At 45.5% G+C, this 21,097-nt stretch overlaps 1 protein-coding gene across 7 annotated transcripts in view; it reads left to right on the top strand.

Moving 5' to 3' along the window:
• The window catches only part of SMARCA2 (SWI/SNF related, matrix associated, actin dependent regulator of chromatin, subfamily a, member 2), a 181,508-nt gene that overhangs the window by 135,461 nt on the left and 24,950 nt on the right, over nucleotides 1-21,097 (top strand). For 5 of the 7 annotated variants that reach the window (XM_045043015.1, XM_045043017.1, XM_045043016.1 and 2 more), the window contains exons 28-29: nucleotides 7,936-8,153; nucleotides 16,852-16,905. In XM_045043015.1, the coding sequence (XP_044898950.1) occupies nucleotides 7,936-8,153; nucleotides 16,852-16,905 (272 nt within the window). Of the gene's footprint in view, nucleotides 1-4,488; nucleotides 4,689-7,935; nucleotides 8,154-16,851; nucleotides 16,906-21,097 lie in introns of those variants that run through there. The other 2 variants (XM_045043019.1, XM_045043020.1) reach the window with 2 other exon arrangements.

Raw genomic sequence — 21,097 nt, 5'->3', positions numbered from 1 at the left:
CTTAAGATGCGCCATGTTGGGTCTTTACGTGCATTCTTCACCTAAGCCTAGGAAGCGTAATTAGCCTTTTCCTGATGGGGCTCTCAGCCCTCATTTGTGCTGTAAAGTGGAATAATATCCTGGTTAAGGGTGTGGCTTAATGCAGCCAAACCCCCAGAGCGCAAATCCTAGCTCCGCTACTTACTTGTCTATGATCTGGAGTGAGATGCTCCGTCTCTCACCTGTCTCCTGAGGACACAGTACTTGCCTCACAGTGTCGTTGTAACGATTAAATGAGCAAATGTATGTAAAGCACTGAGTGCCTGGCACCTGTGTCAGCAGTATGTGTCAGGGTTTGGTGATGCTGCTGCGGCTGCTGCTGGTGATGATGGTGGTGTAGGGGCATTAGAAGTATCCACCTTGCCACGTATCTTCAGAGGGGTTGGAAAGGAGACTCTTTCCTTTACCAGATGGCCCCAGGCTACAGTGCTTTTGATTTCTTGTGTTCCTTAGGTGTTCTCTGCCTTAACTGGGCTATTACTGGTCTTGGCCTCTGCCTCAGGGGGAACAGGCACCCTACTCTGAGCCACCCTTTTGTTGGATTTGATGCTTTTCACCCAGGGCGCGTTTATAGCCCAAAGAATTTGTCTTGATGCAGTTTGGAAGCCCGGAGGAGGGCTCTGTTGCTCCTGGATGGCCTGTCCCAGGCAAGCCCGTGAGAGAACCATTTCTTTGGCTGGAGGACCTCCGAATGAGGTTCACTTCTGTCATTGTACATGACCTGTCTCTCTCAAAAATATCACATTCTTCTTCTTCTTCTTTTTTTTAAGTTTCCTTCTTTCTTTAAATATTTATTTGTGTGTGTGTGAGAGAGAGAGAGAGAGAGAGAGAGAGAGAGAGAGAGCGAGAGCAGGGGAGGGGCAGAGAGAGAGGGAGACACAGAATCCGAAGCAGGCTCCAGACTCTGAGCTGTCAGCACAGAGCCCAATGTGGGGCTTGAACCCACGAACCACGAGATCAATGAATGACCTGAGCTGAAGTCCAACACTTATTGAGCCCCCCAGGCACTGCCAGTTTAGATATAGATAGATGATATAGATATAGATAGATGATATAGGTATAGATATAGATAGATGATATAGATATAGATATAGATATATAGATATTTTTTTTGAGAGAGAGAGAGAGAGAGAGAGAGAAAGAGAGAGAGAGATAGAGAAAGAGAGAATGAAAATCCCAAGCAGACTCCGCACTGTCAGTGCATACCCCGATAGGGCTTGATCCCACAAACGGTGAGATCATGACTTGAGCTGAAATCAAGAGAGTCACAGGCTCAACCGACTGAGCCACTCAGGCGCCCCCATCATGTTGTGCTTGGTAAGCATTGAAATTGTACCACAGTCTGTTGTTACCTATCTTTGGCGTCTCATTTTTTATTTTAACATACTGAGAACCCCAAAGTGTGAAGTGACCCGGGCCTCCCTGAGAAGCCTTCCCTGGGGCATGAGTGGGTTGCGAGTTACAGTAACTGGTAAATGGTCTCAGGAGAAAGCAGAACTGTGTTTCTTTTAATTCTCCGTCGTTTCTCTAGCCTTTTGCTGGCTCACAAATTCTCTCTGCTTCTTTATTCCACCCAAGGGAGCTACAGCATCGTGCGTGCCTAACGTGTGAGAACAAAGGTGTCAGTACATCATGTTTGTAACGTGGTAGGGTCTGCAGGGCCACCCTCTACGAACTCTTAACAGTCACGTTCTGAACAGAGTACTGTGCTTAATATTCCCCAGAAGGTGCCCTCTGGGTTCTTAGTTGATCCTGTGACTGAAATACTTTTTGTGCTTCCTAAACTTTTTTTTTTTCCCTCTTCCCACCCCACAACTGCTTTGACCTGAAATAGGGGTCTAATTTGCCTTCTCTCAATTGTATACGCGCGCCTTTTCCCCCCTTCCCCTAGGTTTCTTTAGGTAGCTTCCTCAGGGCGTTAGGGGGAAAGAGCACCTTGGTTCACTTTCGCAAAAGTGATGGAAAGTCGCTGAACAGAAATTTAGGTTAACAGAGGCTCCGCACGCTTGCCCTTAATGGCCAGCATTGCCCATTTCAGTCTCCAGGACCCTGGTGCCTGACGCACGAGTGAAGAAATGAGGGTCCGCTGAATTAATAGGACATCAGTCAATTGCACCACAGTGACAAAGAAAAAAGAAAAAGCCAGCATGATAAAAACAAAAAACAAAACCCTTTTAGATCAATTCATCTTTCTCCTTGAATATTTGAGGCATTTATTAACAAAACTATGAAGTTTGTGGATAGGTATGTCCTTCTGTACAGGTGTATTCTCACATCCTGGGTATTTCCTTAATAACACATGAATGAATAAGAATTTTTGGAAAGGCTTCTAGTCACTAGTGAGGGCAAGACTGAACGTGCTACCTGTTGAAATGCTATAGGGTCTGAGGTCGGAAGGAAAGCCAGCAAGATTTCTCTGGTATTGTGCGCTGTGTCTGAAGGTGACGGGGACACGTATGAACCTGCAGTTGGGTTTGTTTTGTTTTGTGTAATGTTTACAGAGTTTATTCCCCCCATCCCGGGACTTTTTTTTTTTTTTATTGTTGTAAAAAACACATAATGTGAAATGTGCTACCTTGACCAGTCTAAGTGTACATTTTAGCAAATTTGCTGTGCATTCATCACCGGGAGATGCTGCAGAATGTTTTCATCATCCCAAACCAAAATTCTGTACTCATTAATCAATAACTCCACACTTTCCCCAACATTCATTGCCTTGTGACCTCTGTTCTTCTTCCTCATGTAAGTTGAATCACACAGTTGTCTGTCCTTTGGTGTCCAGCTTATTTTATCTGGGGAGTTTGATTTCATGCCTAGTGATCTAACAGGTTGCTTTCGGGGATGGTAATGATCAAAAACTTTAAATGGCCCCAGGAGCACCTGGGTGGCTCGGTGGGTTAAGCGGCTGACTCTTGATGTTGACTCAGGTCATAATCTCACAGTTTGTGAGTTCCAGCCCCTTTTGGGCTCTGCGCTGACAGTGCGGAGCCTGCTTGGACTTCTCTAGCCCTCTCTCTTCTACCCCTACCCCACTTGTAGTCTCACTCTCTCTCTCTCAAAATAAATAAATAAACTTAAAAACAAACACACAAACAGAAACCTTAAAATGGTCCACGGCCCCGAGTCCAAAATTCTGTATCCAGAAGTGCCGTGGTCTTTATTAAACCAAGTGGCTGAAATGGGCTGGCCTTTTTAGTAGGAGTTCCAGAACTCCATGTTCAATTTGTTGCTGTTATTAAAGATGCCTATTGTAAGAAAATTTCCCGTGAAATCTTCAAGTTTCTTTAAAAATCCACTTTTTGTTTTGTTTTGTTTTGTTGGTCATTGCTGCTGCTGGCATCATTACCTGTCTTCCTGGCTTTCAGGGTCTCTGCAGGGCGTGAGGGAGGTTTAGCCTCCCCTGATATTAGAATCAAGTTTAGCAGCCCGTGAGTGGTCTCCAGGAAACACTCCTATTGATATGTAATTGTCCTAACCGCTTGCCTTAATGCTTAGCCCTCAATCTGTAACCCCACCCCCACCCCCACCCAGGCAGCATCTAGGGTCCTCTTTGGGACCCTAATTCAAGTTCCTAAGGGAGGAGGACCCGCCAAGAGAGCCAGAGCCCTTGTCCGTAGGCAGAAACGTGGTATTTCAACAGCAGAGCTGGGTATGAGAATACTGGGTCTCCCATTTCTTATCCAAGACATTTCCCATGCATTGTCTTGATGTCTTTAGAATGACTCCTTTTGATTTTTCCTAAGATGGTCTGTTCCGCTGCTGGGTCTGTGCCCCCTCTGTGTGGTGGGCTTAGAGATGCCGGGGCGGAAAAAGGCGACCACAGTGAAACAATGCCTCCTACTTGCTTGTGGCTTTTGTTCGCTTGTCTCTGTTTACCTATTCCCGGGCATGGATCCCTTCTGTTCCGCTGGGTAGGGTTGTGAAGTCCCGTATTCACAGCACCCCCTTGCAGCGCGGGGAGAGGGGAGCGGGGATAATGCCCACTCTGCCGACCGTCTCTCTTGCCCTAAAAGACACGGCATGTGTCGGGATGACAGGGGCACCACCAGACCCACGTGTGGTGACTGATTCCTCAGTCGAGTCTGCCATGTGCCTTGCAGGCTGCAAAAAGTGTTTGCTCGGAAACCTCTTACCCTGCAGGACTGGCTCCTGCATTTTGTTATCAGAACCCACATGCCGCTTTCTTAAGAGCTAATTGAGGAAGGAGCCAGTCTTTATCCGGTTCTGGTGTTGTGAAAATGTATTCTTAAAAAAAAAAAAGAAGAAGAAGAAGAAAGAAAGAAACAGAAAGAAAGAGAAAGAAAGGTGGGGGGGAGAAAAGGTTGCCATCCAGTGGAGGAAGGAGTAATTCCCAGCTTCATTCAGGAAAAACACAGGCTGGAATATGCTTAACTATTTTAACTTGGCTGGGGATTTTTATCACCAGAAGGGTTTTTTGTTTTTTTTTAGTGACATTCGGAGCCAAATGGGTGCAGTGTGCCTTTAAGGAAAGAAGTGCCTCACCAAACTTCGCCGTAGTTGTATCTCACCGTTCGGAGAGGGAAGGAAAGTGTTAATTTCTTATTTGTACACTTTTTTTTCCCCCGACTTCCTTCCTATTCACTTCATTAAGTCTAGAGGCAGTTCAGCATGGGAGCCGTCTGTATGTTGAATTAGGGCTCGCACTCTTGCCCAACACGTCACCAGTCGGAAACTGGGGGTTTGCTTCTGTGATTTATTTCATTATTGTGCTGGTAAAAGGTTTGGAAGGGCATTCTTTTCGGGGTAGTACTTTAGCATTGTGTAGCAAGTTTTTTTTTTTTTTTTCGTGGCACCCCCCCCCCTCGCCTAGCACTGAGTTGAGTCTGTTGAGCCAGTGTAATAAATAATTTTTTTAAATAAAAGAACAGTTTTAAATTTCCATGAATAATTTTACTTACATGCAGGAGTAATCTTACTCCACTTCTTTAAGTGCGAAAAGCACTGGGAAATATTTAGTGAATTGATTTCCATTAGAAAAAGACCCTTAGAAATCCCTGAACATACAGTACTGCATATGGATGTGTTTGGGGTCTTTGGGGAGGAGGGAAGATGTTTTGTAGCTGACGGCATTCCTGCATAAAACCTTAATTTAAGGGGAATAATGGTCAGTACTTTGTGTGTTTCCTTGTGATTCCAAAAATCTAAATTTAATAAGAATCTGCACGTATGAGCAATTGCAATAAACATTGTTTCATTAGTTCCTTTTTGCTATTTGTTTTCGCTTCTTAGCTATTCCCAGATTTAGAGATTGATAAATCCAAATATCATAAGTTTATGCTTTGTTCCGTTTCCCCCCCCCCCAAATTAAGGGGAGGGGGTGAGAGTAGAAATATCCTTTTCACAACTTCCCCCTCTTCATGGATCCCACTGAAAAGAAAAACAATGAAAAATTTTACAGCACGAAACTGAAAGGGAAGTATCACAGTTGTTCGGGATTTTCTTTAAAGAGAAGAATGACATTGTATTAAAATGTTTGAACTTGGGAAACATGCACATTGCTTTTACCGACATGCATTTAATGAAAAAATTCTTTTATCCAGAAAAAAAAGATCATCTGAGATTGCTCCAAAAACATGCAGCCTGTTTTTTTTAAAGGCACTAAAATGAGGTTTAAGATACCAAAAAAAGAAAAAAAAAAAAAGCTTAAACTGTTTTTAATTTTTTTTAATAAAATTGAATATTAATTTGTTTCCTTACTGGCTTAATTGTTAAAATGAGAGTAAGAATCAGAAACCATCTGAGCTAAAAAATCTCTAATTCTGCTTCCTGGAATAATAAGGGGGGAAAAAATATGATAAGTAGTTGTCAATATTAAAACAGGCTGAAGGAGGAAGGCTTCGGGCCTTGTAGTAGGTAGAATGAAACAGCAGATTTGAGTATCCACAATCCTTTCAGTATTAAATTTTCAGTAAAATAAAATTACTTGTATATGAAAACATAGCCTTTCCCCAGCTCTCTTTTTTTTCCTGATCAGCTGATGAAGAGACTAGCAGCTCGCTGCTTTGCTGGCTTGTTAATTTTATCCCCACTAACTGTGATTTCCGATAGCCGGCCTGCCGATAGTGGTAAGGTAAATATCCTTTTTCGTTGCCGTCTTGAAGATTCAGTAGAACTACATCCCAGGCATGTGTAGGTGTGTAACACATCAAAAGCCGGTGTTCTCCGTATTTCTGTGTGCAACTGGGTGCTTGAGGAGAGCATTACCATTAACTGTTGACAGCCTTGCATGCTGTATTTATTATTAGCATGTTCAGTCCCCAACATTTGCGGGACAATTTCCTTTTCTTAATCTTCGCTTAGCTGCAGTGTGTTTAGCTGTATAGTTTGGGTGTCCTGCTTTTAGGCAAATGAATATTAATGAAATAATGTGGAAGCTTTTTTTTTTTCTCTCTCTCTCTTTTTTTTTTTTTTTTTCTTTTTCCTCATAACTCATCAGATCTCGCCTCCTTCATAGTGGTTATCTGAACACTGTAGGATCGTGATGGAAATTGTCTTTTGATTATTAAGGCCTAGCCTCAGACTGTCCCTTAGGATTCTGTCTGTGTGCATGTTGCTTCTTCGGGTTTGCACATTGGAAGATGCATAGAAAACATTCTTTTAATCCCACTAGCATTTTTAACATGCCAGGTTGTTTTGTGTTCTGCACCAGGTTTTCTTCATAAAACCTTTCTTTTTCAGGAGGCATTGTACACAAGTGAAAGAAATTATGTCTGAGCTGTAATCACTCTTTATATTGATTGTTATACTCACATGATCATAAATATTAGCCATGTTTGGTGCTGTGGAGAAATGAAGGTAATTGCTTTATGATTAGGGCTCTTTCAGCTACGAGAAAGGATTGATTAGCATTTGCATACTGGAAGCAATATTGAGAGCCAGGAGGAACAAATAACAACATCAGTTTATTTTGTGTGAGAAAGCAATCTTGAAATGCAATTTAAAGGTCTTTAAAAAATTTTTTTCTTTTTCATGGTCAAATTTTCTTTTATCTGTTTTGTTTCGGTTTTTTTTTTTTTTTCATTGCAGTTTTCCTTTATTTTTCTTAAGTTTTGAGATTTACCAGGGGGATAAAAAAAAAAAAAAGTTTAAACTTCTGGGTCTGTCACATGGATCTTTTAGCCATTTACGAACAGGTTTCTTTTATACCTGGTTGTTTTTATAGCTATTTTATTATCTCTCTGCATTAGTGCTGCTGGCTCTGCTTTAAAGCAAGCGTTTGCAGGTAATTGGAAAAAAGTGTTTGTTGTCTGTGAGTGTGTGTGTTCTTTATCAGATGATTTAAGTGCATTTACCAAGGAATGTGGCTTTGTACTTCCTGTTTCCTTGTTTACTAATTGCTACGTTAGAACAAAATCTGGATGGAATAGGGATTTATGTCGTGAATCATGAGTAAATTGATGTAAAAGCCCAGAGAAGGGTCAGAGCTTATATGATCGTAAGGATGTATTCTTAGAGGAATTTTTTTCTTCACCCACCTCTTTTTGGTTTTGTTTTGTTTCTGTTTTACCTTTCCCCCCTTTTATAGTAGTAAAACAATTCAGGTCTTTTTCTTATATTGAGCTAAAATTTCATTTGGATTCAGTTACCTTTCAGACACTTCACATGTGTCGCCCTTTTTGTATTTGTCATTTCTTCTTACTATTAGTGTTTCCTGCCCTCGCTGTATTTTGTTCCCAGATTAGACTTGGCTTAAAGAATTATTTTATCCAATATGGCGGTCTTCCCTCTTCTTACTTGACTGATTACTGTTAACTTGTATTTTTAATCTTATTTTTGTTAGTTTTACTTGATTCTCATCACTCACCTTGGCTTTTTAAAATTTTCTTGATTAATCTCTTGTCTTGAATTTTCCTCCTTCATCCCCTACTACAACAGGCCATCGAAGACGGCAATTTGGAAGAAATGGAAGAGGAGGTACGGCTCAAGAAGCGGAAAAGACGAAGAAATGTGGATAAAGATCCCGCCAAAGAAGACGTGGAAAAAGCTAAGAAGAGAAGAGGCCGCCCTCCAGCTGAGAAACTATCCCCCAATCCCCCCAAACTGACCAAGCAGATGAACGCAATCATTGATACCGTAATAAACTACAAAGACAGGTGAGTGTTTCACTCCTACAACTTGCTCCCCTCCACGGAGACAGAGTTGATACTACTGAGCAAGATGTATTTTAAGGCATGCGCTGGGTTGTAAGGTCTTTCTGCTTTGTGTTTCATGGCTTTTGCCCAAAGGTGTCAGAAACCTCGTCGTACTATTTTCACAATGGCTGCCATTGCTGTTTTGTGTGCTGTTTTCCCAGGCATTGTTGAGGATATTTGAAAATAGTGTAGGTGACAAAAATTAAAAAGACAGTCTAAACTGAAGGAGTCAGGACTCTTAAGGATCTGTGAAATACCATCCTGTTTGTAGAAGGACTGGAATGACATCGTGAAATTATACTTTGGGGCTGAGTTGTTTGGGAAAGAAGAATCCTAGCATACTTAAGGTAAATATTTCGTGTCGAGACTCTGTCGAAAACCAAAGAGGTGCTCCGTCAGAAATACCATTCCTTCTTTCCTTCCAACACACTTGTATTTCTGAGCCCTCGTTTGAGCAACATCTCCTCCTTCCTAATGACACTGCATAGACCGCATGGTTTTCTGGCAGATGTACCTCGTTTTCACAGACCTTTTCAGTGTGAGTGTGGAGAAACGCACGAGAGACGTTATCATCCCCAGACCTGTGTCGGTCAGCCCGACACAGTAGATAAACTAGTTGGGCTACATTTTGGTTAGTTGTTTTGGTTTCTGCTTGATAATCATGTGATGCAGTTTTCATAGAAAGATCACATCTCGTTCCAGTTGAAAAGTTGATAGGAAACAAAAGAATTAAACACTGTATTTCTCGCAGTTGCACAGCGGCATTTAATCCGGTTTGGGTTATTTTTTTATTTTTATTTTCTTACAGTAGTGTTGCTCCGTACACCCAGGAATGTTTAACACACATAACGAAGTTGTGATTTTAGCTTTTCTTTGCGACTTTAGTACTCGTTTTCTATCAGGAAGAAACCTCCTAATAAAGATGAAGTCGTGTAACCAGGAAGAAACTTTCCACTGAGAGGTTCTATTGTTGGGTCTTCGTTACATTATCTGTAAGGAGTTTCCAGAAATGGTGACAAGTGGTAGCACGAGGTGTGTGTGGAAGAGTCAGAATTTCCTGCCCTTCTTTGTGTTGCAGAGTTTTTAGGTTCTCTGCTTACTATTTTTACTACTCGTCTTTGTTGTTGTTCTTTTTTTCAAGTGCATCCCCTTGCATATTTCACACGTGGCAACAAAGAGCAGCCCCATTATATTGGGTTTGGAGAGGCCACTCATTGACACAGGGGGCTGACAGCCATCCAGAAAGGAAGATTGGCCCACCAGTCCGTTCTTTGACCAGAGCGAACGGGCACACGCTTCCTCGTAAGCCAAGAATCAGTAACTCTGTCAGGTTTCTGTTCGCCCCCAGCCCTCCTGGAAGATATGCCACAGGCAGGAACGGTTTCCGGGAAACCAGCTTGGACAATGACGCCTTATTTTATCAGCCCCTGGTGTAAAAAAAAAAAAAAGATAATAATAATAATAATAATAAAATAAGTAGAGAGGATCACCCTGCATAAGCCTCCAACTTCTCTGCCTTTGTCTCAGGAGAGCAGAGCGCGACATCTGTTACTCTGACCAGGTGCGCCTTGGTATTTGACAGGCATCTTGCTCATAACCTGCTGAGTGGAGTCTGGGGCGGCAGGAGCACTGCGCAGAGCCGAGAAGAGGTTTAGGAGCTAGGCCTTTTATTCCAGGTGACGTCTAGCTCCTCCTTTAACGGTGCAAAAGAGGTCACCAGCTGGTGGACCACAAAGTGCCCACAGCCTGATTAATTTCATGATTCATGTTGTTGGGTGGGGGATGGGGAGAAAGCAAACACTTAAAACCCGGAGAGACTTCTTATAAACTTCAGGTGTTCTCCGTCCTTTTAGAAAAACCTAAAAATCATGCAGCGTTGTACCCAAGTTTCCCCAAGGTGATAACGGGTAGGAGTGAGGAGATGGCTCCCCACCGCCCCCCCACAGGCTCTCCTGCTCCAGCTTGCCGCAGCCCTCCCCCCCCCCCCCATCACCCTGCTAAATCATCCTTCTAGTGTTGGGTGCCACTTACTATTTATCATCGTGCTTTCCCGCCCGGCCCACTGACTCATTTATATCACCTGCTGGCTCCATAGGCTTCTGGGTGTTGCGCTTCCTGGCATAGATAGCTATGGGCTGACTCCTTTCCTAGAAACCACCACAGAAGAGGAGGTTAGATCCCTTGCGCCTCAGCTGAGCACAGCACCGTTGCTGATACACAAGCTCTTACGTGGGTTCAGCTTACCTGTGTTTGAATCTTAACTCCAGCATTTATCTACTACCTGTGGGGCGCTCGGGCGACTTCCTTAACCCCTCTGAGCCTCACTTTGGCCATCCGCAAAATGGAATGATTACCGTACCTGCCTCCAGAGGCGTCAGGCGAGTTGGAGAAGTTAATGCAGGCCAGGCTTGCTTGCTGAGTCGTTTAATTATTAATAATCAGCCTTTCAGACTACTTTTAGCTCATCAGGTGGGTAAATGGAGCTCTGAGCACTTGAAAGTAAGCGTCCTTGCTAATACGTTTTCTATCCTTTCTGTCCCCTCACACCCTCCAAAAACAGAAAACACAGTTTCACTGGGACTGATTATCGAACATGTCTTTGGTTGTATTGTAGGGAAAGAATATTTAAATATTGTAGCATTCAGACACTGAGTACTTTTTTCCTCCTGTTTTCTCTGGTTTCAATGTATTTATTTAACTCTTCCTTGCAAAGTACCCTCTTAAGGCCCGTTCTGTTAGCCCCCACATTTAGGTCCGTTCTGGAGAGTATGGGCCCCTTTCCCATTGCTGCATGTTTCATGTATATTTCGTGTTAGTAGTCTAGAAAAAAAAGGCACTTATTGTGAATATTTCTGTGTTTTATTTCTCTTCCCAAACTTGGTGCTCAAGTAGGAGGTGCCCAAATTAGGAGGGCCTTAATTGGATACATTGTTATATTTTTGTTGGTTTTAGAAAAATACTGCTGGGAAATGTACCTACCCCTCCATGTGCTGAGATTTTTGTAAGGTTAAAGTCAGCTACTAATATAGTAACTCAGCCTACCTGTGCAAGAAATACCACCTGTACTAACTTCCCTCCCCTTACCTCAAGTGTTAGGGTTCTGACAGTTGTACAGATTAGCGGTGTATTAGATCAGAATTGCCATCTATATTTAACTGATATATAAGAATTAATTAGCTCTCATGAGACAGTTTTTTTCAAAGTTCTTGCATGATTCTGGGACAGATGTATCTTTCTTTTTTATGAAGAACTAGGATAATTTAAGCATCTATTTATTGCCTTTGTTTTCAGTGCCAGGCTTTTTTTTTTTTTTTAAGGAGGATACTTTTTAAAATGTGACCCCAAAGAGCCAGTAATTTTGTGTGTTTCACAAATGTAAAATCCTTCTGCAGTAATTGCTATTTAAAGTTAGAACTGGTCAGCTATAGCTCATTCCTACTATTTTCATTCCCCAAATCAAGTAGTGTTAGAAGGCTTTGTTTTGACTTGTTATGATAAGCCTTGTTTTCTGTTTCTATCGGAGGCTTTTAAGAATCCTGTTCTAACATTATGTACTATTTAACCTAAGATGCTATTCCTTTAGAAAAAGGATCCATCCCAGTTTGCATCCTTACCCTTTAAAATTACCCCTGGGATGAGATCTAGAATAAGATAGTGAAGGGTAGGGGCTGGGAGAGCCATCCCGAGTCTAGAGACGTGGCTCGTAATTACTTGGATAATGGAAAGATCTAGAGGGATTCGGGGTCCTCGCTCTCCCTGGCTCACCTTCCCACAACTCAGATGTGCCCCCCTCACCATCTTTGACAGACTGCCATCCAGCAGTTATGGACCCTCCCGAGAGTTAGTGCGCTGTGTCGGGGCAGTTAACGACACTGACGTGCAGCTGTAAGCACAACAATCCTTTCCTATAGGATTCAGCCCTTCTGACTTCTGGGTGTTCTACTTGGACGTTCAGAGAGTATGTCCGTCCGCATTCCGAGCAGTGTCCTTTGGGCACGGCTATCCACCTCAGGCCATTCTCCTTGAGGCTGACACACCTCCCTTTGCTCTCAGAGTGCTGTCTAGACCTACACCATCCTGGTCCCCTTCCTTAGGCACATCTTACTTTCTTAGTGTCCCATTTAGAATAGGGCACCCCTACCTCCAAAGGTATTCTGATGGCTAATTGCGGGGCAGTGAGCTTCCCTGGTCTGGATACCAAAATTCTGTTACCCTGCCTCAAGAGTGTCTTACTTCTTCCAACGGCTCTGACACATGAACGTGGGAAAGCTCCCCGGCCCCAAAACGTGTAGAAAGCTCTTTCTTCCCTTGAATATTGCCAAGGTTAGACGTCAACTAAGCGCTCGATTTTTTTGAACCTGTATCTACCGACTTCATTCTTTCCCATATGCAGCTCCATTTAACAGATTCTTGTCCCATTTTTCCAGTCTACTATTATAACATCATATTTATGCCTTTTTAAAAAATCATGTTTCCTTGTGTAAATCATTTCGGGTTTTTTGTTTTGTGGGGTTTTTTTTTTGTATTTTTGTTTTGTTGTTGTTTTTTTTTTTTCCATCAGATTTGCCATAAGCTGTCTAAAAGGCAAAGGACAGATCTCTGTCATGTGCACCTGAAAATCACTTCAGGTTGACATAAATGTATTAACCATTAATCCTTTTTTTTAAAAAAAATATTTTTTAATGTTTATTTTTGAGAGAGAGAGAGAGAGAAACAAAGCACAAGCAGGGGAGGGGCAGAGAGAGAGGGAGACACAGAATCCAAAGCAGGCTCCCAGCTGTCAGCACAGAGCCTGACGCCGGGCTTGAACTCATGAACCACGAGATCATTACCTGAGCCAAAGTTGGACACTTAACCGACTGAGCCACCCAGGAGCCCCTAAACAGCAATCCTTAAAGTTGATTAGCCGTCTGTAGTGTCACAGGACTGCGCCATCATGTCCCCCACTCTGTCCTTTCTCAAGGTTATCAAGAAAGGTTGAAGCCAAGAGATACCACATTTGTGGCCTCTCCAATCTATCCACCTAGAAACCCCGCCGAAAGAATAAAATGAGGTTAGCTTGCCATGGCTTTTTCTAAGAGACCCCCTACTAGTACTTAAATGATATTATTTATCTTCTCTAAATAGCCCCGTGGCATCTGAATAATTTCCTCTAACTTTTTATGGAGGGTCCTCATCAAGCTTAGCAATCTCAAGTCTCCTTGTTCATTTTGACATGGGAACGCTGGCTCTTATCTCTCATCTTCTGACTCCACTTCTGTTCATTGTGATTTCTTAAACGTTACTAGAAGCAATCTGCACAGTGCTTCAGGATGTAATTAGTTTGCAACTGGATACTTGAACTCACGTGAAGCGCCTTCTTACGCCTGGTCGACAGTCCTGTCCGTCGGTGGCTTTTGTTCAACGTTTATTGCGCCTGACTTTTCAAATCTGAGCATTGTCCTCATCCCTGAAGAATCTGGAAATGGAAGGTGAGGTTGTGTCCTCTCTTCCCTCCCTGACAATTGTCTGAAGACTGTGGCTGGAGCATTCTACGATGACCCGCCTCGCTGTCTGCAGAGGGTTGGGACTTGACGTCCAGCTTTGCGGACGGACACAGGGAAGAAGTGGGTGAGGCGGAAGAAACCTGCCTGGCTGGTCTGATGGGTGGACCCAACCCTGGCCCACAGTGAGGTGATGGGGGTAGGGCTGGTGACCACTGGGCTGCTTCCTCCCTGGCCCTGTTGAGGCTCCGCTGTCCTCCCTAAAGACGGACTGTTGTCATCTTGACCTGAATTTGCAGAATCCTTCCTGATAGGTCTGAGAGCGGTGGAAGGTCTTGGCTTGTTCTGAATTTCAACTCACATTGTAGAAAATCATTTATTCATCTTGGAAATATTTATGGCATCCCTCCTGTATTTCCAGCCCTGTACTGCAGAACAGGGCCAGAGGGTAAAAAGCCAAAAAACAAAACAAAAACCAAAAAACTCATAGTACTCCCCCCATCTTGCTCACGGTGCATGTATTGGAGGAGGTAGACAGTCTTCCTTCCAGGAAGGAGATGGCCAGCCAGGAGAAGTCAGGGAAGCAGGGGGTCATGTGAGCCTCTTACACGAGGGCACGATGACATTAGTTCTTGTGTAGGGTCACTTTTTAGAAGAACAAAAAACTATCATTATAAAGACATTTAACCTGGGAAAGGAGAGCCAGTGTGTCATTCCTTTACATTTCAGCTCCTTTCCAAGGACAGGGTAGACCGCAAGCCTTAGGACTAAATGTACCGTTTAATTCCTTTACATGCTGAAGTTGGGTGTGGCATAGCCCTCAAGTTGAGTAAGGCCGAGCTGCTGGTTTTGAAGGTCCCCATCTGATCAATCCATTCTCCAGAAGGGATGGGCTCTCATTAAAAAAAAGAAAGAGAGAGAGAGAGAAGGAAGGAAGGAAGGAAGGAAGGAAGGAAGGAAGGAAGGAGGGAAGGAAGAAAGAAGGAAGGAAGGAGGAAGGGAAGGAAAGAAGAAGGGAAGGAAGGAAGGAGGGAGGGAAGGAAGGAAGAAGGGAAGGAAGGAAGGAGGAAGGGAAGGAAAGAAGGGAAGGAAGGAAGGAGGGAAGGAAGGAAGGAAGGAAGGAAGAAAGTGAAAGAAAGAAAGAAAGAGAAAGAAAGGAAGGAAGGAAGGAAGGAAGGAAGGAAGGAAAGAAAGAAAGAAAGAAAGAAAGTTGCCTGGTTTTGAGGTTTTCTCTCAAGTGCTTGACCTGATGTGCATTTACTGTGTGTGTGTCAGGGGGGCTGGGGGGAGGTGCTTCCCACACTGATCACCCTCCCGAGGCTTCGATCCAGGGCGGGCTGTTCACACCACTGTTGGGATTGTCTCACCAACACAGATTTGTAGTAACAGTATTTTTAAAGCCAAATCCGTGTCCCTGTACTCTTTTTTTGTGGTTGTTTGGGTATCGTGTACCTTTCTTCCTTCCCCCAAGGTGATCAGATGGCTGACCCGTGTAGATCTGTCCCCCTGCCCTCCTTATCTGAATCATCCGAAATGATCCTACAGGGACCTCTCTTGTTCAGAGCCTCGCATCTCCCGTGAACTGTAATCTTCGTTAGTTTCAGCTCGCAGCACCTTGCCCGTCGTCCTCTGAATTATTTACAGCATGTTCTGTAAAATGTCTGAGGGAGTATTTACCATTCCCAGGTTTCTCTGCCTTCCTAACGACATGTCCTGAGACCACGTGGTCTGGTTTTGGCTTCTGTATCCCCGTGGTTAACATTACCATCAACCCAGTGTCCCAAATGAGCAGCATGAAAAGTGTTCCCAATTCTGTGCCTTCGTTCTGATACGCGCTCAGGTACAAAGTTGCTTTGACACGCACCCCAGCACCTCTCCTGGGTACTCCGTCTTCCGTCGTCCCACATGCTTCTTCACTAGGCCCTTACCGTGTCATGGGAGGCCCGGCCTGGGGCAGCTGTGTGCTGCCTATGTCCCCTGCCTCCAATCTGTCCCTCATCCTGCCTTTCTGGGGCCTGTAGCTCACTGTCGCACTGTTGTGTAACGTTGCATGGCTTCCCATTGCCTCCCCAAGTGCGATCAAACTTCTTAGTGCAGGGAAAGCTAGTCTTCCGTGGTCTGGCCTTCGTGACCTCCCAGCTTCGTTTGCCAACATGTCCCTTCCTGTTCTCCCTTTTATTTTAGACATTGCAGCTAATGCCCCCCCCCCCCCACCTTTTTTCCACTTCTTCTTGGTTTATGCTGTTCCCTTTGTGCGGTGCCTCATGCCCTCCGAAGAGTGGGAGTGGCTCTGAGAAGGGATTTTATGAGCGGCCACACGCAGCCTGCGGATGCTAGAGTAAGGTCTGGACAGGATGGAAGTTTTTTTTTTTTTTTCCTGCGATTTCTCACACCCGGCCGCCGCTCTGGTTCCCGCCACATAAAGGACACCAGGGTAGCAGTTTCAGAGTTGTCAATGGAAGAGGCTTCTCTAGAGGCCCATAGAAGGGCCGGAGACCTCAGGTGGCCATTTATGGTCCTTTCCAGTCCAAATGACTGACTTGAAGAGAAGGGAGGTCTGGGAGGCGGAGCCAGCTACCTGGGTGGCGTGCAGAAATCAGGGCTGGCTGCTGCAGCAGCGTGCAGTGTGCTTGCTATTCAGTTTCCACTCCAGCTTTCCGAGGTAAGTACTAGGCCCGTTTTATTTACACGTGAGGAGCTAGCTCGCCTCGGATGGCAAGAGCCCTCCGGTAAGGTCATGCTCCCCCACCCCTCCCCCTGCAAATGCTGCCTGACTTCCCCCCCCGCTGCTTCTGGAGCAGCGCACGGAAGCTGCACCCTAATGCTCACATCAAACATGAGCAGAGGGAGCAGGAGCCGGAGTAACAGGCATGTTCGCGTTTAAGAGAAGCAGGAAATGTCTCGGAGACGTCACGAGAAAGGTTTTTTCTTTTCTCTCCATTCCTCGAACACTGTGTGTGTGTGTGTGTGTGTGTCAGAATGCGGTTCCACACATAACATTGTGTAGTTCCCCCCCCCCCCCAAATCCTATGAGTCGACAACACGGGCAGGTAAGCAGTCTGAGGCTTGGAGAAGTGACAGGAATCCCCCCAAGGTCACCCACCATAGGAGGAAGAGCTGGACTGGGACTCGAACCCAGGTCTTCTGACTCCAGTGTTCTTTCTACTCTACCGCAGGTGTAACGTGGAGAAGGTGCCCGGTAATTCTCAGTTGGAAATAGAAGGAAACAGGTCAGGATCTGTCTTGTATCCCCTTGTCTCTGAATACAGGTATCCGTCGGGACAGCAAACAGCCCATTGCTCCCCTAGCCTCCCGACCACACACCCGCTTGGGGTGGGAGACGGAGAGGCAGATATTCCAAACCCCCAGCCGTGGCTTTTGAAGTTGTTTGTGCTGCGCTGAGGTTGGGGTGTGTCCGTCCTGTAAATGCCCTTCTTAGAAGGGCCGTCGGGAGCCGCCTGCCTGCCCGCCTGCCCACCTCCCCTCACAGATGGGTTTCTCTTGCTTCTCCCTCCCTCGGGCAGCTTCTGTCTTACATCCGTGGGCCTCCTCACTCCGTGCTGCCTTGCTGTAGAAGCTTCATGAACAGCCCGTCTGCTGCGTGGCTCTCCTGCAGGGTGTGAAGAAATGTGTGCGTGCACACAGTGTGTCTGACGTTCTGGAGTTAACCCCAGTGTGCACGGGGTTTGCGCCCTGCCTGCGCCATCTGGGTGTGCCTGCCCCGTGGTCCTAAGGGTCCCAAGCCAGGCTGTTGGACTTTTGCGTGCTTCTGCTGCTGCAGGTGGAAAACAGAACTGCTCTTTGTCGTAGGCATTTCCTGCGAATGAGGTGACGTTGGTCGCGAAAGGGAAGGGGGGGATGTACGTGATTTCTCGGGGTTAGGAACGATTAGTCCTACATTGAAGATGTCTTTCTGTCAGCTTGAACTTAAAAAAAAAAAACAAAAAAACAAACGGGTATGCCACTTGCTCAGCCATATGGCCCTTTTGTCGGTTGACCCTGCAACGTCCTTTACGGCATTTTCCCCCACTAGTGTAGGATCCAGTCTAGGGCCAGGAGGAAGCACTGAAGCCTCCTCCATCCGGCATTCCAGAATGGATGCCGATCCCCAGTTGTGTGTGTAAGGAGATTAAACGTGGGAGTGATTCGTGCCTGCCCGCGTCTGTGTGGGGATAGAACTGTTGTCCCAGACGGTTGATTTTTGATCATTCCTATTGGTGTTCGGTAAACAGTGTTCAATCCCAGAAGCCAGACAGACACTCCAACCATCATGTGTTAACTGCAGGATGTTAAGAATTATGTTACATTTTGGCCATTACGAGAAAGAACGCAGTCCGGATTTGCATTTGGGGATTGCAATAACTTGACTTCGTTAGTTTGGTCCGTTTAAATTCGGGAACGTCTTGGGTAAACGTTTCCACCTTCACCACCCCGTCCCCCAACATGAAGAGGTGGCCTTAAGGTCTAAATGGCACCATGTGGCTAGACGCTCAACCCAGGAAACAAGGACAGACATAAGCTCCTTTTCCCTCTCTAACATCAAAATGGTCATGTGACCGTGAAAAGTGGATTAATCACAACTTTAAAGGGTATTGCAAGCCTCCAGTGTCACGCTTGGCCTTTTTGCAGAGAGGATATGGCTGCATGTAGTTGGGACCTAGATAAATACGTTTTCACCGAAGACACATTTAAACTAATTTCCAGAGCCACAGGGAGGGGCTCGACACTTGCCTCCCTCCAGGCTCTGGCATCTTTCTCGTCCCTTACTACCCCATATGCTGTGCTTTCCCATAAGCCCCCGAGTTTATGATGTGTGTTGTTCAGAGGCTGTGTTAGGGTGAAAGTGGTGTTTGTGTGTTCAGAAGAAGTGCTGAGCATTTTCCATGTCTGTCTCTGTGCGAGTGTCGCAGGTGGGGGAGAAATGGCTAAGACGGAACGCCTTAAAGCCTAGTTGGAAAAAGCGATCAAGGAAGAACATGGACGCAGTGGGAGTATACAGCGTGTGTATACACGGTGGGAGGGGACGGATGGGGCGGGGGCGGTGGACGCGTCAGGTCTCTGTGTGGGCCTAGTGGGAACCCCCAGGAGAGTGTGGGGGTGGTGGGCGAGGCAGAGGCACCCAGGCCCACGTGCGGGGGCAGCCCTGGCCATATGGAAACGCGGGCCCCTCTAGAGACCACGTGATCCCAGTAGGCCTGGACCACGCCGTGCGGGGGATGGGGGTCTCGCGTGGGGGCGGTGGGAACGTGACTGACAAGATTCCAGAGCAGGTGTGAGCGAGGAGAACCCACGGACAGCCCTTGGATCTCTGTCCGTGGTGGTGAGTCCGCGTGGTGCCACTCAGGAATGTGGGTAGGAGGAAAGGACGCACGTGCGCGCGCACGTGCGTGGGTGCCGCGTGCATACCTACCTACCGTGTGCGTGCATGCATATGTGCGTGTGTGTGTGTGTGTGTGTGCGTGCGTGCACATGCGACTACCCAGCCCACATACTCCATCCCAGGAAATCCGATCCCACTCTATGGCTCTTCGCAGCCCTTGATGTTGTGATTATGTTGCTAGTATTGACCATCCTTCCAGGACCAGCCAAGAAGCTCTTTTAGAGGAAATTTATTTTTAGCAACGTCAGCACCCGACATGCTGCATTTCTTTGAATAGGGGAGGAAGGCTATGACTGTGGATCTCCGGCCGAAGCACCTTTGCCTATAGTAGCTCTGATTAGATGATGGCGAAATTGCCATAAAATGGTAGTGTGACCAAGTGGACACATTTGTAGAAAAATTCGTTGGAGGTGAAGAGCCTTTCCTCGTGCATTCCCCGTATCGGACGCTTCGGGCTCAGCATCAGAGCCGACAGTTTATTCTATGCAGTTGCAGCCTGGTGAGGTCGTACATAGCCTTGGGCATTGTTTGGGATGATGCTCCCCAGACTGGGGTCCTCAAATTCCGGTACCATAGCCTCTTGGAGAACCCTCAGTGCACTTAGAGGCTCTGAGAGGTCTTTTGTCAAGTAACCTGTTGAACTTCGTTCATCCCAGTGTATCCCAAACTCCTTTGACCAACAAAAACCCCCTTTCCAGGGAGAACCGTTAAAAACTCATTAAGCTTGTATTCCCTGAAGCACACCTTGGGAAGTGCTGAACTGGAGCTTAGAAGTTGCATTTAGTCCAGAGAGGGTTTGCTCAGGGAAATATGGATTTCAGTACTTTATTTTTTCCTCATGACAAATATTGATACTTTTATATGTTTATACTTTCACTCCCGGCAACTCGACACTTACTTCATGATTCTCTCAGCCACTTCTACCCACATAAAGCAAGTGGGCAGCCCGCAAATAAACTTAGCCTGTCTGCTTTCCAAGGCACACAGGGCCTCCCTGAGGCCTCCAGGGTCAGTCTGACCGGGGAAGCACAGGGCCTCTGCCTCGCAGAGCTGTACTCCAGCACCAGCATAAATGACCTCTTTCTGAAGGAGGAGGAAGAGTCCCAGCTGGAATAACAAAATAGATTTTCTTATGGTCTGATAAAACTGTCTTTAAAACCACTCTACAGGCATTTTAATAAAACAGATTGCTCTGAGACATGGCAGCTATCGGGCATAGATGTTCTTACATATTCACGGGGCAAGGTGTGCCTCATTCGTGTCTTTCTTAAGAATTTGCTAAAACAGCCATTTAGGACAAAGCAGCACTCTGGTGTCCCCTTGAACCTGTCCCTTTAACAAAATGACACTTGGGACTGGAGGCTCAGGTGGGAGGCATTTGATTTTGTTTGCTTGCCAAGCTGTGTGCTTTTGAGTTTGGTCCCATTTCAGCCTAAAGCTTCGAAGCGTTTTCACTATTACCAAGTAGAGACAAAGGGACGGAGCAGAGGACAAAATACTCAGCGGAAGGGCAGGTAGGTCCCTGCCTTTGGAAAGGAACGCATTCTTTGAGTCACGTCCAGGTCTACAAGATGAGATGGTATAATCAGCGACCAAGGCCTCAGGTGGACAGGTGCGCAGTTACAATTGTGTATTTCTACCTGCTCTTAGGAAATGTCAGGCAAGTACAAGGGGAAAAGCAACTGGACATCCTGGGTCACTTTCTAGAAGAGTCCAGTGATAGATGGTAGATTCTCCCAAAGTTTCCTCAAAATGCTTGTCTATGCAGATAAGTAATAATCTCAGAATCCCACGTCCTGATGAGCACCTTTGAGTTGTTAGTGATAAGTTCAGGGAGAGAAACCTGAAGAAATAAATTGGACCTTAATAAGGTAGTAGATTCTGGTGGTTGTGATCTATATGGAGTTATTCTGTTCTACTTTTCCCTTTATTTGGCTTTATAAGGTAGAATTAAATGGTGCCAGTTGGTGAAATGTGCTATTTATGGTGTTATAAATAAAAGCTGATCATATACCTCGTAGATACCATTTCTCTGGGAAAAA

Source organism: Felis catus, chromosome D4 (genome assembly GCF_018350175.1).
Source record: "Felis catus isolate Fca126 chromosome D4, F.catus_Fca126_mat1.0, whole genome shotgun sequence".
In the NCBI taxonomy this organism is placed as follows: Eukaryota; Metazoa; Chordata; class Mammalia; order Carnivora; family Felidae; genus Felis; species Felis catus.
The sequence above is the reverse complement of the archived record's forward strand: the minus strand, read 5'-3'. Positions and strand labels throughout refer to the sequence as shown.